The following is an 18,242-nucleotide window of genomic DNA, read 5'->3' as shown; positions in this document are numbered from 1 at the left end:
TCAAATGATGAGTTCCAATGAACCGATCTGTAAAAATCATTTTTGCATAGTTTCGAGTGATAAATCGTGTAGTTTATAGCGTCGCCAAAGAGACACTGTAGAAATAATATTCTATTTTGTCAAGCATTCCTTGAAATCTCCTTTTAAGGTTTAGCTCATCAGACATTAGATTAAATCTTTTTTGTGAACTTTGAAAGTCGAACTTTGGCTATGGTTGGTTGCACGATTGTATTTTTCAATAACGCCACAAACAATCCAAATGAAATACTACATATCAAAAGCTCAGCTCAATTGAATAGTCGTATATAACATTCAAATTAAGTGACAGTTAAGCTCTTTTTATGGGTCAACAGTCTTGCTGAAAAGCTACACTTAATTCGTCGGGCGTCTTCTTGCCTGACCCAGTGTGGTCGAAAACTTGAAACTTTTGTTCTCTAAGACACTGGTTTCACTATAATTACAATATTTTTTGCTTTTCAACAACTACCTTGCTTTGTTCGTACATTTTCTGGCAATTCGTATCACTCGCGAGCGGTTCTTTCTCAGCATGTCCCATCTCCATACCAGTGATGCAAGTGTAGCCGAAAGATTGATTGATGCCGGACCAATTCACATAAAGTGCATGACAGAAGCATTAAACGGGCAAGACGGCCAAGTCATTTGGCTAGCTGTATGGCTGGTGGAGGTAATAGTTCGAAGATAGTTTTGGTGTTGAGAGACTGCACAAGGGATCACCGAAACGCTAAAACATGTCGCATAGAATTCTAAATGCACATAATCGCGATTGTTTCCGCTTCTTGATGCATCATAATAGCTTAAACAACGTCACTCTACGTTTTCCAGGGGTAAAGGGTTTCGCACCTTAGACCCTGGCACCAAGTAAATCTTGACATATGTCTATCTATTACTATTTTGTGAGCATAAGGCCGCTCATTCAGAGGTAAATTTGGCTCAGTATTATTGAATATGCGAACTTCGTGGTGGGGTGCTCAAGCCTCAAGTTTTGTGTAAACTGTTAGAGGGAATCTGCAAGGAAGTAGCTCAGATCGGTTAAACCTGTTTTCCGTGGAATAGCCGTACTTTAGTGCAGTCTTTTGCGCATTCATCCAAATGTTACCCCAAAACGCCATGAACAGTTCTCGAACCAGGCATCCAGGTACGCGACTTGCATGCGTTTTTCTTGGCGCATTATCCCTCCTTGGTGGATAGAAAAAAGCAACAATCTGAGTAGAAAGGCTTCTCTTGTGCTTGAACAAATCCCATATTAGTGCAGTACCCTTGGTTATTGAAGATATTGAGTATTGCACTAACACGAGTGTGGTAAAACCATGCTAGAGGGCTTCCTTCAACGTTTATCTTGAGCAAGAAGTGAGTGTTCAGATTCTGTGACTGCAAAAATGAATTATGGCAAATCGCATAAGCATTGTTCGTCTTCGATGATACAAGATCAGTTTGAAAAATACTGCGCATATCTCATGTTGTCCAACTAATTGTTCAGGTGCTCCAAAATGGAAGCTGCTTTCATTTGTTTAACAAAACAATTTGTGCTGGCTCATATGATGTTGTTCGCTAATCAAAACGCCTCCTTCACCTCAGGACTTGTCAATATCGGAATTAGAGTACATGGAGTTTCCAGCTTACCTGAAGTGACTGCTGCTTTAGAAGAGGCTACTTTGAGGGCTGCGAAGAGTTTCGTTCCTTTGCAGGTGCACTTTCTAGCGATGCCCTTTGTGGCCTTTATTATTTCAAGAATACGAAGCGGAGATACAAATGAAATTTTAAGTTCTGAGATCATTTGCTATTTTAAACTTCCAGAAGGCTCTTCTAGTTAATACGGCAACCTTTTCGCAGTTGGTGTGTTTTGATGTCCCTCGACAGATTCTGCATTCTCTTTGTAAGATTCCTATGCAGTTCGGTAGACTGGAAATACTCATTGACTAGCTTACATTACTGAAAGATTTTTTTTCATACTTGTTAGATTTCTATGTTGATTCTTGTGCCAGGAAAGACGAACCGAATGTGAGACAATACCCCTGTATGTATGACCTCTTCTGCATGATGGCCAAAATCAACTGCACTAGCGCTTATTAAGTTGATATCTCTAGATCTACTGAATTCTGAAACTCCTACATTCAGCATCATGCATTTCATACTCGGAGTCTATAAATTTGGCCCCTTCAGATTCATGAACAGTTGAGCAATCCGGGCTGTAAGGAATTAAATGATCCAATTTAGGAATCGTTGATTGGACTTCAAAAACAACCAATAAATCTATGACGGGATAGCAAAAAGATTGCAACACCACAATTTCACACATGGTCTCCCACTGCATTACTCAGTGTGGCTCTAAGTGGCTTGACTAACGTTGATCGGACGGGAAACAGTATTTTCCACTTGATATGGCCGCAACCAAAAAAGAAAGTTTTATGTTATCCCAGACTTGAATTTACAAAGTCAATTCCGTAGAGTTGTTCCCTTTCGTTGCTTTACAACATATTTGGACTCATCAAAAAACCGACACGAAATCAGTCGTGTGGGGCTGGAATCATGAAGACAATTTTGGGTACTTCGAGAAGGCACATACTCCCTAACTCCTTGCTGCTGTAATTTTCATTGTCTAAGTAACGGATTGTCCTAGCAAAAACTGTAGTTGATCTAACATTGTTAGTGGCTCGGCAATAGTGAGTCTGTTAACTCTAGACAAATAAGTGAAGAGAGATTGAGAGCTAAGAATGTTCTTATGATCCGACTTTTAGCAAGCCTGATCTTTTAGAGAGCATTATTAGGCCAAGTGATCATGACTTTCATCGAATGAATATGTATCGTAGGCAATCGCAACTAATGTATGGAGCTTCTAAGAAAATGAGACTCTTTCCAATTGGAAAAAAGATAAATCCATTTTTTATATATTTGTTTGTCCCATTTAACCTATTTATTGTTGCGATATCGATGACATGTCGGCAATACCAAGCAACACCTTTGTTTTGCTCTGTGGCCCTTACTTCACATTAATTGAGAAAATGCTATATGAAATTACGCTTCCTTAGGACCCATCAGATCTCAAGCTCAATTTTTTTTCTCATTCAACTTTGGGTACACCACCTAGAAATTGGACTTGACGTAGGCAACAACGTACGCAGAGCTTGCGGGATAGACCAGGAGGTAATTGTTTGAAGGAGAATGATTTATGCAACAATTTGTGCTAAAAGGATGTTTCAATTTCCACCTTTAATGGTTTTTTCTATTTTTTATGGTCATTTACAATTCGTTCGTGTATGACAAAGTACCCACGTTTTATGAACACAGAGCTCCATAAGTGATAGCTGGAGAAACTTTAGAAAAAACATTTACTATATTTATCAAAATTTATTGGCAAAGCGACTCATTTTTTTTTGGGATGCTGGCTGCTTGTTTTTCGACTTCAGGTTCATTGAGAACAAAAGAATAGCCTTCGCTGAAGACTCCTCCATCTTGCACGTACTTCAATTCATTGCATTGCATTGCATTGTTGGATCAGAATTTTTTTTACAAAGCTTCAAAGCCTGTTACTCTTGAGGCTCAAGACATTGAAGATGCGATTTCAATTATTCACGAGGGCTCTCACCTTCCTAGCCCTCTTAAGTGCCTATGGAAAAGGAATTGACTTACTAATTCAATTATTCTGCCATTCCCGATTTCATCTCGAAGCTCATGATCTTTAATGTTAAAAGAAGCAGTTTTCTTGCTATTTGGTCATAATAATAGGTTGCTGCACCCGAAAGAGCCGACTAAACTGAAACAATTTTGTGATTCTCAAGGTATGGAATTTAGTATCAAATATTGAATTCGAATTAAAACCTTTCCCGTTGACTGCCAAATTTACAAGGTTATCTTGACTCTTGTTTTTTTGAGAGTTCCATCATAGCACCTAGAACTACTGTAATAGTCGATTCGTGTTCCATACTCGAATACCACAAGTCTAAATGGCCACTATTACCTGATTAAGATTATATTATCACTAAATTCTCAAGATTGTGAGCCTGAAAATAGAGAAAGGCCGTTTCGATCCGCCAAAAACCTGTATTTAACTCTTGAAATATAAGATCTCCTACGGAAGAACCAGATCTCAGTGAGCTGGGGCCTAGCAAATTTGAAGAGTTCGGAGAGGTTTGTAAAATTCGATTATATTCAGAGTTTCTCCCATTTATTCAAACTTGCGACACTACACACATTGAACACAAATTCACTGGGTGTCAATTCCTTCTACGAAAAATAATCATATTAGAAAGCCACAAAAGCGTGATTGAGATCAAAGCTCAAAGTTATCGAATTTTTGAATGCTTTTCAGTTGAAAGTAAATGACCGACCTGTGCGCCCAAAAGAGCCCTCACTCAAAAAAACGAAGAAGATGACCCTTCAACGCAAATCTTATATAGCGTGTCTGGACTTTCCAGATGCGCATACCATATATGAATTCATATCTACTATTTACCTCTCAATTGAACTGCGGATCGTATCTCTGCGCCCAAAAAGGCCGATGTGACCCTGTGACCTCCTCGACGACCAAACGGCTCTTTTGGGCACAGCCCTTTCACCTATCAATATTTTATTGATTATCAGCTAAAATATAATAGGATTTGACCCGGAGTTTTTAAAATTTACGATCACGCACCCCCTTCTTTTACAAAATTGGCGCGTAATTGTCCCTATGGCTTCTTAGTGCTCAAATCAAGACTCGAGATTTCTTTCGTCTCGAAGTTTCGAGCGGCGCCTTACAGACTATCACGAGAATCCAATTGATTTTATTATTTTGTGATGTTTTCCGATACATAAGCGTCCGAATGGCAGCCTTCAGAACAGAAAAGGCCGTTTGGATCCTGAAACGTCCAGTGTATAAGAATGGGAACTTGTTACAGGAGGAATCGATTAATTTCATCACCAATAGAGAAATAGTCGAAGTTAAAAAATGGCAGTGAATTCATAGCAATGTGATAGAGAGAAAACACGTTCCTTATATTGATTCAGATGAAGCAGGCAGTAGTTGCATCATCCAACAGGACATTTACACCATGGCCGGGACAACAAAAAGGGTATCTCCTAAAAGCACGGTAAATCAGGAGGCACACAAGAGTGGAGTCCTTAATCGATGAGGAAGCTAGGTTTTTACATAGAGTGAGATCTGAAGCCTGTGCGCCCTAAAAGGCCGCTCTGCAACAAAGCACTGAACCGAAGATTCATAAATCAATTTCATACAGCACCTTAGGGTGCACGAAACTTGCGCCACTTCGAAGAATAATTTGGTACCAAAATGTCTCCAATAAAGTCTCCGAGCGTACATGTGCGCTCAAAAAAGCCGCCGCGACCCTGCGATCCACCCCCAGTACCCAACGGCTCTTTTGGGCGCAGTAGTCGTCAAATTAAATTTTGAGCGGCGACTTGGAGTGAAGAGGATGGAGATTTAACCAAAGTTTTGAAACTTTGATTGTGAGCACCCTCCTCACTGCCAAAATTGTTTCGGAAACTACGTTTAAGCTGTGCTCAGCTCCAAGTTGCAGTTCATTGAAGACCACTAAACTGAGCGAGAATCGTTCTTGTTTCAATTCCTTAGTATCATTAAAAGTTGAGCGTATAAACTGAGCCGATTAGAAGTTTGATTTTCTAAAAAAGTCTCCTATTGGAGACTGGAGGACAAAAAAGGCCGTTTGGAACTCTGACAGTCCTGTATACAAGCGAATTGGACTGGCAAGAGACAAGATAGAGTTGTAGATCACCAAAGTTCTCGCAATAATGGAAAAAATAAGTCTAGAATATCCGAAACTATGTCATATTGAAGCTCGCTGCTCCTTGGTTGCGATACATAAGTGATTCAGTGCTTAATTGGGTCGTAACAGAAATTGGGAAAAAGCCTGTAAAGCGAGACAGTATGGAGTTTTGAGCATGTTATCGCAGGATTCTCGAAACAGAAGATGATTTCATAAATTATTGGCTTTAAAAATTGAGATAGATGCAAAACTGATTGTCGTGCGCCCTAAAAGGCGGCTTAGAAACAAAACTCAAAGAGTGACCCTCCAAGTATAGAATATTAAAGCGCCCAGGGGCATTTGACACAAGCCTTGTTGACAGTAATGGAATCATATCAAAATATCACCAATAATCGGCATGCCTGAGCTTGTGCGCCCAAAAAGGCCGATGCGACCCAGCGACTCGCCCCTACAACTCAAGGGCGCTTTTGGGCTCAGCCGATCTATTTTTCAAATTGATGCGGCGCGTTAGGGTGAAACACTAGGGCAAACCACAGTTTGTTAATTTTGAACCTATCGCGCACCCTAGTGCTTAGGGATCTTCGTTGCTTTTCGGAGCTGATGTGACTTTGACCTGAAGAAGGTAAACAGGGACGTGAGGTGACGACTGCCTTAGCGTCCGAGCTTGAGCGCCTTGAGGTGCAAAATGAAGCCGCACCCCTCAAGAAACATTGAGGATTATAAAATTTAATAATTATTACTGACTGCGTGCGTGAATCCAATAGAGGCCGCCCAAACCCTAGGTGAATGCCATAGTACTGGTCCAACCTCTCATTTATGCAGTGGAATATGCAACCAACCAACAAGATTTGTGAAAGGAAGATTCAATTTATGACACAATAGATCCCAAATAATTCATTCGAACAGTTAGATTGTGGAAATTCCTATTTTTCTGCTGAGTACGTGTGAGTTTTGGGGCTTGCATACCAAAAAAGTGAGAATGATCCTCGAAATTGTCAGATCCGGCCGAGTGGGGTAAAGGCAAGAATGAACTAAAACCGCAAAATATGCGAACACAAGGTGACTCGAGAGACAAGAAAAACTCGCTTTCTCATAATTTTCTGCTCAATTATGTAGTGAAACATGTCTACGCTTTCTTAGAGTTCGAATAGCTCTCATTCTTCGCGGGTTTATCCGTTTTTTTTCTGCCTGTGACAATCAAGCTTGTCCAATATCGAAGATATTAACTCCCGGACACTTTATTTCCAAGAAACCCAGCATTTTTGTCTACGCACACAAGTCTACAAAGAATTGGAGCTTTATTCGTACGGGAATGTATCTTTTTGTTTACCGGGTCTAAGCAGATGCCGTTACAAGGCTTCAGGTCCCAATGAACTGGCTGAAATTGAGGCTAAACCAATGAAGATTAGAATTGCACTAGTGATATACATTTTTGGCAAGGTTTCACGCGCTTGTGGAGGTTAGAATGGCCCATTTAGACACAACTCACAGGCCCCTTTAACTCAGAATCAGCCCATATTCTTGACAAGCAAGTATATTCTGTTGAAACTTACGGATAAGAGAGCTTTGAGACACAAAATTTTAGGATCGAATGCCAAAACTGGGCCAGTTATGTGCGCCAATAATGAGTGCTGAAAACCAAGCTCAGCTTTATGCACCCAAACTTGAATTCAATCATAGGAGAACGATATTCCCCATTACATTGAGACTAAAATTTTTTATACGAGACATTTTGATAGCAATCAGGCGCCTACAACATCTTCTAGACCAGAGTTTACACCTTATAGGATCACTTTCTTAGGGGCAACTCAGAGTTTGTTAGTAACTGGGCGATTATTGCACCCGTGCATCCGGTGACATTCACGATTTTCACATACATTGGTCGATTCCAATGTAGAATATTTTTCAATTTTGGCCTTAGAATGTATTCCAAAGACTGAGAAACATATTTTATTTCCATGAGACTATCTTTGGAATTTTGTTGATTTTTTGCTGAGAGTCTGCATGAGTTTGAATCGATTGTTAAAAACCCTTGTTGCAAGCTACGAGCCGATACGGCAAGAAAATATGTTGAGATTGGAGAATCTGAAAACTTTCAAGTTCAGCAAACTGGTTTGTGTTTAAAAGCATCACACAATATACCTCATCGATGCTCTGCAGTGCTTTCTATTTTGACCTAAATCGATGAACTCATCCTGTCGGATGCACAGAAGGTTTACATCTAATTCGAACAGCCAAATCCGTCAAATGCCACTCAAAGTATCCAAGATCGATATTTTTATGGATTTAATGCTCTTCCACGGTCATATTTCACATCACAAAAGTATGGTTTTTTTCCGGGTAGAAATCTCAACTCTACGAGACTAGAAGCAGTTTTCAATCACTATTATTATGCTCGATAGAAAACCAATGATTGATTCTGTGTAATTTTAGTGACGGCAATATATTTGAAGTCCGATTACGACTCCTGCGCCCTAAAAGGCCGTTTTGACAAAATCCAAAGAAGCTCTATTAAAATTGAGTATCTCATGGCGCCTTGTGTACCAAGAGACGGGCATGGATCCAATAAGTGAACTGCAACAAATGTTTCCTCATGAATCACAATAAGCAGGCCTTGATTCCAAAAAAGGCCGATGTGACCCTCTGATCTCCTCGGCTACCGAACGGCTCTTTTGGGCGCAGCGCTTTCACGAATCAATATTTTATTAATTATAAGCAAAACTTTGATAAAACTTTGAGCGAGGTTTCCAAAACTTATGACCGCGCACCCTCTTCCCTCACAAAATTGGCGCACAATTGCCCTCAACGTTTTATCCAGCATGAATGGAGACTAGAAACCTCTTTCAATTCAATCTTTCGAGAGGCGCCTCAGGCACCAATGGAACAATTTACCCCATTCTATTCATCTACAGTGAATCTTGCTCCTTTATCGCCCAAGGTCCGCTCTACACATCAAAAAAGGCCGTTTCGAACCTATAATATCCTGTGTATAGTATCCAGAATGTTGTCAATGAAAAAACGATTGACAGCATTGCCAAAAGTAGTTTAAATCTAGCCAACGAATTGCAGTGAATTAATATCCATGAGATAGAAGATTATCAAGTTTCTAGGCTAGATTTGGGTGAGGCAGGCAGTGGCTACATCATCCAACAGAAAATTAAGTTTGCGACCGACACACCGAGAAAGCAAATACCAAACAGCACGATGTAGCAGGATGTACAAACGACTGGAGTAAGCTCTTGATTTTTCTTTGAGATATTTCCATAAAATCCAATCTGAAGCCTGTGCGCCCTAAAAGGCCGCTTCGCAACAAAGCACAGAACCAAAGACTCAGATATCGATATCTTGCGGCGCCTTAGGGCGTGCGAAACGGGCGTTGCTTCAAGGATTCATTTGATACCAGAATCACTCCAATCTGGTCACTGGGCGCACCTGTGCGCCCAAAAAGGCCGCCGCGACCCTGCGACTCACCTCTAGAACCCAACGGCCTTTTTGGGCGTAGCCACCGGGGATTTGCGAGAAAGAAGGCGCCTTTGGCCGCAAAAAACGGGCACCGCCATGAAAAATCGAATGGCACTAACCGCGCACCCGCCTATGGTGCGCCGTTTGCCGCAATTCCTCCAAAACCACCGATGTGGTATATGATTCTGATACTAAGAGACACATTGGTAATTTAGATATATACTTCCATGTGATGCTACAGTGCGTTGTGTGTAGCTTCACTACCAAGAGGCTGAAGTGTCATAATTACATGCGTCATTCTGTCTGGTTGCGTGAGGGGCATGAAAAATCTTATGACTTGTTGACGAGAATTCGATGAGTCGATTACATATATGCCGGAGTTGCAATGGTATGAATTTGGTGGAACCAATAAATATCTTTTTTTTATTTTATATTACTAGGTTTGAATTCGAGTCCTTGCTTTCGTTGTGTTAACGATGATATCTTTGTCTTCCTTGTCTCTTTTTGTATTCAGCACGATTTAAGTTTATAGGAAATGGTCTCCCATTGCACTATTCAGTTCATTCTATGTTCGCGCACCCTAGTTTTATACTGCAAAAACAATGGGACCGGTAAAAAGCACGATTTTGTTAATTTGCGCGCAAGAATTTCGTTTTATGTTCCGTTTTAAAATTTTAGACGTATGAGATTTTTTGAAAAAATCTCAATTTTGAATTCGCTCTACAAGCCTGAATTTATTCATTTTTAAAATTTTTTTTCGATAGTTGATATCTCCTCAAGATGTGCTACATATTTAGAGCTGGGAATGCTTCATACCTGTCATGGAAATGGGTTGTTTTCAGCTCTCTTTGTTTTTGTACCTCATTGAACTGAATTGATGTAGTGTAAGTGCCCTGATCATTTTTGAGTTCAAAAATTTGTATGCAAGGGTGTAAAATTATCTTTACTAAACAGTTATAAAATTCTTTTGCCATGAACTAGCTTGTGTTACGATTTATTGTGTGTTTTCTAACAATTATATGAATTGTCTAATAATCACTGTAGAGCACGATTGTGTGAGGTGGAACAATGCGAAAAATGTGCCAGCTTTCATGACTGAATATCGGCTTTGAAGTGTAGTATGGTTTTGGTACATGTTTGTGCTTGGTTTGTACATTTTTGTGTGCTTTTCTATCGCTGTAAGGGGACTCTCCCTGTATAGCTCGTTCACTTCAATTGTTGTTCTTCAAGTAAGAATGCTAGTGTAATATTCGGATGGTCCGGGGTTGGAATTTGACCTTTGATGTACTCAAATCACTTCTAAATGCCGAGTATTGCACCGCTCATTTTTGGTTCTAGAGGGCGACCCCTTGTACACTGCTTCGAGGTGAGAAGTTTTTACAAAAATTTCGGTCCAGATTGCCTAAGCAGTTTGATTAAATGCTTTATAAGGTTGGTTCACGCTACTTTATGTACTGACTTCAGTCAGATATTGCCCTGTTAGTCTTGCAAAATCGGAACTTACACAAGTTTAGAGGTGAAGAAATAAGAACTCCATCTTGGCACGTGTATCAGACCTCATTGCGTTTCGAACTATTCATTCGTTCATAAGAATCCTAATTTGGGCTTAAATTCCGAATTACCTAAGTCAATATAGCAAGCCGGATCAAGCTGAATGTCGTTGGGTGAAACTCCTGCTAATAGAAAAGGTTACATTCTCAAGAGAAAGAAGAGATAGAATCACTTGGAGATGTTTCGCATTTTTTAATAATTTTTTGTTGTGTATACTGCTCTGATTTCGAAGACAAATCTCCAACAACTGACTAGCTGAGAGTCGAATAAAGTTTCGTGAGTCATAACTGAAGTAATAAAAGAGTTTTGTTCTCAATGTACTCGAGATTGTCCCTGGTTGAATTATAGGTATAGGGTACATGCCCCATTTTCACTTATGGATTGTAGAACAGTTAGTTGCAAACGAGAGGGGGGTGCTATGGGAATCCCTGATACAATCCACCAAGAAAGATAAACCACTTGAGTCATATTTGAGAATCTTATTGCGAATATCATTTGCGCCAGTACGAACAATGATGGGATTGAAACAAGGAAATGTTACATCGGATACAATGTACAGCAACTTTTTGCCCGTTTAAAAAATCTTAACTAAGAAAAGCAGGTATAGAATTTTAATAAAACCTCTTGTGTTGTGTATCAGTCAGTGAGTTCAAAAGAACCTCTTGTGTTGTATATCTTAAAGCAGGTCGGTTAATTCACCATCACTTGAAGTCAGCTACGAAGATTAGCTAAGTATAGTTTTAGAGATTTGAGTTCTTGACCCATCTGCTTCTTTAATTGAGATACACGACATATTTCTCAAATACTGCTCGAAGAACGATACTAGAGGAGAAAGAAATTTGCATGAACTTATTTATAAGCTGAAATTAGAACCAGGTTGTGATTCGTTTATACCCATTAAGAGAACCCGCGGGGTATCTTGTAATCGACTCTGGTAGCTATTTGCGATTTCTGAAGTGATCACTACACGGCCTGCAAATCTCTGGATGAGATCATCCCAGAAGCAGGAGGTTACGATTTTTAGGGACATGTCGTGCAACATGGACACAAAATGGTGGACTCGATTTGAAACACCAATGTTCAGAATGTCACCCGTAGAATCAAACTGCCGAGCAAAATTCAATCTTGTCGAAATTCTTTCAAAATTCGTTTAGTGCAGAGTTTATTATTTCTTTTGCTTGATCTTTGATTGTTTGTTCATGGGCTATGAAACCATTTTTGTTTCTATTTTTTCATGTCTCTATGAAACTAATACGAAGAATTTAAGAACCGGGTGGAGATTTAATCACTACAAACACAAAGATGTACTTAGTGAAATGGGTTTTATAGTATTTCTGCAAGATTTTCTTCTAATTGAAACCATTTTAAGCCAAATCAACAAGTGTTCTGTTGTATTGAGTCCATTGTTTGTTTTTCGGGCCAAGAAACGCCAAAAATTTTCGAGCGCGCATCAAATCTTACAACTCACAAAATTTTTCTTCTTGATGCATAGCACCTGCTTTTGAATGGATGCCACCAAAGGGAACATGAAGATTATACAAGGACTTCATCGCAACCGAAGGGATCATACAAAGAGTGTTTGTTTGAAAGTCAGTTTTGAATGGGATATTCTTTAGTTTGGGAAATCGGGATTTTGGCAGGAGGAGCTTTGGGAGCAGAACTGAACTGGCAATTGGTTTGAATAAGAGCTAAGACTTTGCGGCATGAATTACCAAACCAACTCTCAAGGGACAAGCATTGTCATCTAATTGAGATGATGCTGTTCTAAACTATGAAATGGGCATTTGGCTAATAAGGGTTTTTTATGGGTTCGCGAGGAGTATGAGAATACATTGTGGGAGTCATGAGCATTGCGAAATAGAGTCTTACACTAGCAAATCGGGCATGAGAAGTGCATTGGGAGAAAATATTACTAAATCACAAAAAGGTTGAAATTAACGTATATGGCATTATTCAAAGGGGGGAGGCAGGTTCTAAGTATCTTATTATGGGACAGGGGAAGGGGGATGGGGGGACGGTATTTCAAAAAAGGCTCTTGCTATTCGGGATTTTTCCTATAGAGGCTTTGTCAAACTCTTGGGTCTGTGGTTTGACGTGGTTGGCTTCATGATTTGAGTGAATGCATGCGGTGAGCCGAGGAGAAGGAGTTAAAAGGAATGATGAGTTTTGATAATAGCAGTATTGCTCGCAAAACTGTAACATTTCTGACTCAAGTTGATTTTGTCTTCGAAGGTCCTCAAGCTTATCTCGGTGATATCCCGATCTCAATTATCAGTGCTGAGTTATTTGAAGTGGAACAGTATTCATTGAAGCTGTAACTACTAATCGAGAAATTTCGGAAACTTCTTGCCTTATCAAAATTTGCTATAAACAAGAAGATTTGGGTTGAAAAGGAGGCACAAAGACTAATGGCAAAAAGAGAACTTGAGTGACACAAATTACCAAGGAAGCATTTTCGAGCAATACAAGGGTCGACTAAAAAGATTAAAGACTTCCTTGCATTCTAGAATTGTAAAATCGGGCTTTGGATCCTCTTGAGTATGAGCATACGTAGAAATGGATACTGAAGAGAGAGATTATATCGAGTCATTTTGCGACAGCTTGAATTCCGAGAGTTGAACAAGAAAATCAAACGGAGTTTTTTGCTAGATTGATATAAGTCTCGATTTAGCATTGGCCCGAATAATAGCATTCCGATGCTAACATTTGAAAAATAGAAATTTTACATCGGTTCTCAAACTCTTGCCTTTCTAAGAATAATACTCAGTGAAATGTTCCAAGTGGCCCCATAATCTCAACTATAGAGCATTGAGTGACGCACTTTTGGTCTCAACCCAAAATGAGCAGAATCTAGCTGGCGAATATTGACAAATAAAATCACATCATTGAGGTTAAGCCAAAGAAACAAACAAGGTGGTTAATAGGAGTGAAAGATGGATTTACAATAGATCATGCACATATGGAAGACTAAAGTGAGTCCGTTGTTTCATTTTTTGCCTGTGTTCTTCATCAGTTTTGTGGTACAATATTCTCCTAAGCCTTCCAAATGGCCCCTGAGTTCTTGAAGTTGACAAGGGAAAAAGAAGCGGCCTTTAATCTCTGATTGAATCATGAAAAGCAATCAAGATTGTCGTTTAAATCTGATACTATGTCACATTCGTTTCGTAATGATGGCCATTCCTCAAAAGCTTTTGTTTCTTCATTTGGTCCGAGTTCTTTCGGTGTTATTTCAACGAGGGTTTTGTAGGGCTGAAGAAATAACATGAGTTTCCCCCTCGCATGTGGAACTTTAAATCTTTATCGCAGACTATTTTCTTGTGTTAAAAAGTAATCATTCCACCTTTTTAGAGTGCAGTCGACTTGTCGAAAGCCCTAAAGAACCTTGCATTGATTAGCTCATACTTTTGATGAAGCGACGAGTACTTAAGCAGGGCTGTTTAGGCATGTTCGTCACCTTATCAAAAGAAAGTGCTCACGACCGCCCTCATTCCTTCGACGGAATTACTGGTTTGGCGAGAAAGAAATAGCTAAAATCCTCATGTGTTGCCCTTCAATTCTGTCTTGCCTCAACTTTTCAAGATCGCTCATGAGGTGGTCATGTCAAATTCTTGAGCTAAATGATCTTGGAAACGCCAAAATCAATCTCGTGGGTCGATACTCGAAAATCATCCCCGATCTACCAATACCATTCTAGAGTTCGATGTACTGAATTCTGACATTTTCTTTGTTTTTTGTTGTGACTTCATAAAAACTGAGCAAGGTTGTCGTCTTTCTAGAACTTATAACTACTAGAGGTCCCAGCCCTGTGTTGCGGTAGGCCTCCGGAAGCTCGTTTGTATGAATGCTGACTGAAATGTTTCATATTTTCTCTAGACTACGAGCGAGAAAATTTTTATTTCGGCAAACCATAGGAGACCATCGATTTGAGGCATACAGATGTGATACACTCCTGAAGCAAGAAATTATGAAAACAATTTACTTCATAAATATGGCATAAAGATTGCAGCAACATGATTTCCAGATGATATCTCAAGGCAGTATTCAGTGTGGCTCTGATGGATTTGGCTAGAGTTGATCGGACGAAAAAGAGTATTTTCCACTTGATATGGCCACAATCGCAGGATGTAACTTCGAAATACATGAAAAGCTAAAGACCAAGCATGAGGTAATGGCTTCATTACTCTGAAGTCGTCCGGTGCTTATGGTACTGTTGCAACAACCCTTGATACGGGTATCCTATACTCATATTTGTTTAAGGTCCGATTATTGCTTTTATTATCACTGGGGATAGCAGCTTCGTTCATTTGTTTACTGAACTTACTTGGTTTTCGCCAGTAGCTTCTGTCTTTCAAAAACGTAGTGATATTTCCTCGGTTCAGTAGAATTTGAACTTTCAAACGACAGATTGGTTCCTCATTCCTTCGAATTTGTGCATGAGGATTTTCTAAGAATCATTTCAGGTCCATTTGTAATATTCTCTCACCCTCGATCTCTGGAGAAATGAAAAAAGTGTCTGAACATAGCAATTGATTGAGTAATTGGCTCCAGAAGATACATAAATGGTTCAGTGTAAAGAATGAAGAGCCCGCTCGGATTTATGAATGGGTGGATACGAAGCCACTTTAAAAATTGTACGTGAAGCTTGGCCTCATTCAAGTCAGTAGTGTTGCTTATCTGGATTACTCTGCTTTCAAAAATCGTGCTTTTATGATTTTTGCTTCCATAATACCTAACAATGAGGCACAAGAAAAGTTTCTCTAATGAACCGGGCCAAATACCTGAATATGAATTGACTGGTACAGAGTATCCTCCGTCATCATCTACAATTGTGATTCGACCTCTTAACCGCAGTAAGTGTTACTGATAAGATGGCTCGTCAAAAGGTGAAACTTTTTTTCATCAAAAAAGTCAGCTATTTCGAGCAAAATTTCGGTTTCTGCGATTAGCTATATTTTCGACGCTCCACAACCTTCAGCACGTCAGAGGAGGGCACCTAAAATATAAAGGCTGCACGAGCGAAAATCTAATGTAAGAACCCTATTAGACGAGTATGAATTTTAAAAGGAAGAACATCGTCTTTTTGGCCCCAGTATTCTCTCTTGCGCCAACCTTCAACCAAAACTCATATATCCATCCGCATTTTGCTCTACTTACACCTCTATTTGAGATCAAAGTATTATTATACATGAATTCTAGAAGTCAATAACAGATTACTGATACTAAAGAAGAACCTTTTATTATGCCCATTCATGTAATTACTCGAAACTACAGCATCCAGTATGTGTGGGATTTGAAACCAGGCCCCGGCCCGGAATAAAAACTTCACCAATAATGTGTCTTCCTGAGATTTCATTTATTCTATAGTTCTTCGTTCCATGCTCCGTCATTCACGCTTCGTTTTTATTCTCTGAGAAATGCACCAGTTGTTTCAAATGCGGCATTATGCAGGTCCTTCATCTCCTAAAAAAACACCACCAACATCCTCTTTCTCTCCCGCCAAAATGAGAAAGATCAAATCCCTCATAAAGTCCATTCTCCTGGTATACTATCTAGCCCTTGTTGTGCTCACGCTTCCCTTGGCGTTTGATGTGGGTGGTGTGCAATGTGGGTTAGCATATTCGTTCACACTTATGGCCACATATTTCTGTCTTACAACGCTTCGCTTAGTCAGTCGCCGGTTCTCTATTCTTCGTGTAATTTCTGGGTTATACTATGCCCAGCACCTATTCATTCCGAGTGTGTTGATGGTTTTTTTGTCCATGTATGCCCCAGACGAAAATGAACCACTCCCAGTGGTGCTCACGGTGTGGCGGTATGTGTTAATCCATCTGACGCTGGTATTTACTATTGCCGAGGGGTTCTGCCTGCTTTTATTGATCCAGGCGGCCAGTCAAACGCTTACCTGGCTCACTAGGTATAAGTCTGACAGTTGGCTCTTTGTATCACTTATTGGAAGCGGAACTATCATCACTGGTGCTCTCTACTTCTTGTATCGGATTTATGTTAATCCATTCACGCTTGAGCTCGGAAATGCATCCCTTTTGGGCTCCTTTTTGACTCTTACTGTGAGTCTTGGCCTTTATGGCATTGTCTCGGGCAAAGGATCGATGATAGAATCTTCCTTGCTCTTTGCATACATTGTCCGCTGTATTTACGAGACATTTCCGCTTTTCTCAGAGGACGCCACGCAGACAATTGCACATCTTTTTACTCAAACAACCCTCAACCTTCGTAAAGAGATTACGCGCCTTCCTCAGCCCGTCAGCGAAACCATTCTGAGTGCCATTCTTTTGTTGGCGTCAAATATTCCCAAGTCGTTTCTTACCATCTGGAAGTTTTTTATCCAGGCCATCCAAGTGCTCTCGTTGACACTTATATTCAACTTGGCCTACAGAATCGGTGTATTCTACGCGGCCACAAAGATCATTCCACTGTTATACCAGGGCCTTCCGTTTCTGCCCCCAAGAACGCCTCAGGTAGTCTCTCGCCAGGTGTCGTCATCGTCAGTCTCTACGTTACAAATTAATGACCTACGAAGCGACTTGACTAGCTCTAGGCGTCCATCGGGACGTATCCCACTCCAAACAAAATCCAAGCCCCCTTCTACAGTTATTAGGCTTATCTATGCCTACTCGCCCTGTATCATTATCGCAGTGTATACACACTTGATGCTACTGTACAGCGGAGAACTTGGTACTGAACTCAAGCTCTGGGGATGGTGGGCCGGTGCTTCGCCAGAGAGTGTGGTGGTTGTGCACCCTTGGCAGTTCTGGAACTGGGTCAATATGTTGACGACGCTTGTTCTCTACATTTCGGAACTCGTAGAGAATGCAGATTCCAATTCCGCCATGACTAGTCATTGGAAAGTGGATTGAGTTTCTTCACGCATGGCGACAGAGGTTCGCCAACACTAATTGTTTATGTATTATGGGATGTATCATATTTTAATTCAACGATTTTACGAGCAAAAGAATATCTGAATAGTTTCATCGGCGAGCGTCACTTGAAATACAGTGCATAATTCACCAAATGTCACCAAGAGTTTCTTGATTGACTATGAATCCTCAGTTTCCCTAGATACTCTGCAAGCATACATGAGCTACAAAGTAGTCAATCACGTTGACAGAGAGACAAGCTAGAATCTCTTACTACAAGTACACCAATCATTCCTAATCTGATATACTAAAGGGGCCATTTAAGCGATGCGATCTCGTAGGTCTTCAGAAAAATTTGCAACTCTCGTCCAGGTCCAAGCCCGGCCATCATTCCAGACCGTGACTCTTCTCAGAGCTTGACTCTATGTTTGCTTAGATGTTTCATCATATGAATTACGAGACCGCAGCTCCTAAATGGCACGTTTAATATAAAAACCCGGCGCATTTGACTACGCGTATATCCTGATGACAACGGGTTTGTATGAGGACGTTCTTAGACAAGAGTGAGCTCCATTGTGTTAGCCAGATCTCAATCTGGCCGTCTGTTATACCT

General features: G+C 40.2%; 1 protein-coding gene across 1 annotated transcript; it reads left to right on the top strand.

The window, feature by feature from the left end:
- Positions 1 to 16,168: 16,168 nt before the first annotated feature.
- On the top strand, positions 16,169 to 17,629 carry PUMCH_001455 (uncharacterized protein; the record flags this gene model as incomplete). Its single annotated transcript, XM_063020503.1, has 1 exon — positions 16,169 to 17,629. The coding sequence occupies one exon, from the start codon at positions 16,169 to 16,171 to the stop codon at positions 17,627 to 17,629; it is 1,461 nt and encodes a 486-aa protein (XP_062876573.1).
- Between the last annotated feature and the right edge of the window lie 613 nt (positions 17,630 to 18,242).

Source organism: Australozyma saopauloensis, chromosome 2, assembly GCF_035610405.1.
Source record: "Australozyma saopauloensis chromosome 2, complete sequence".
Classification (NCBI taxonomy): Eukaryota; Fungi; Ascomycota; class Pichiomycetes; order Serinales; family Metschnikowiaceae; genus Australozyma; species Australozyma saopauloensis.
This window is presented reverse-complemented; position numbering and strand designations above follow the sequence as displayed.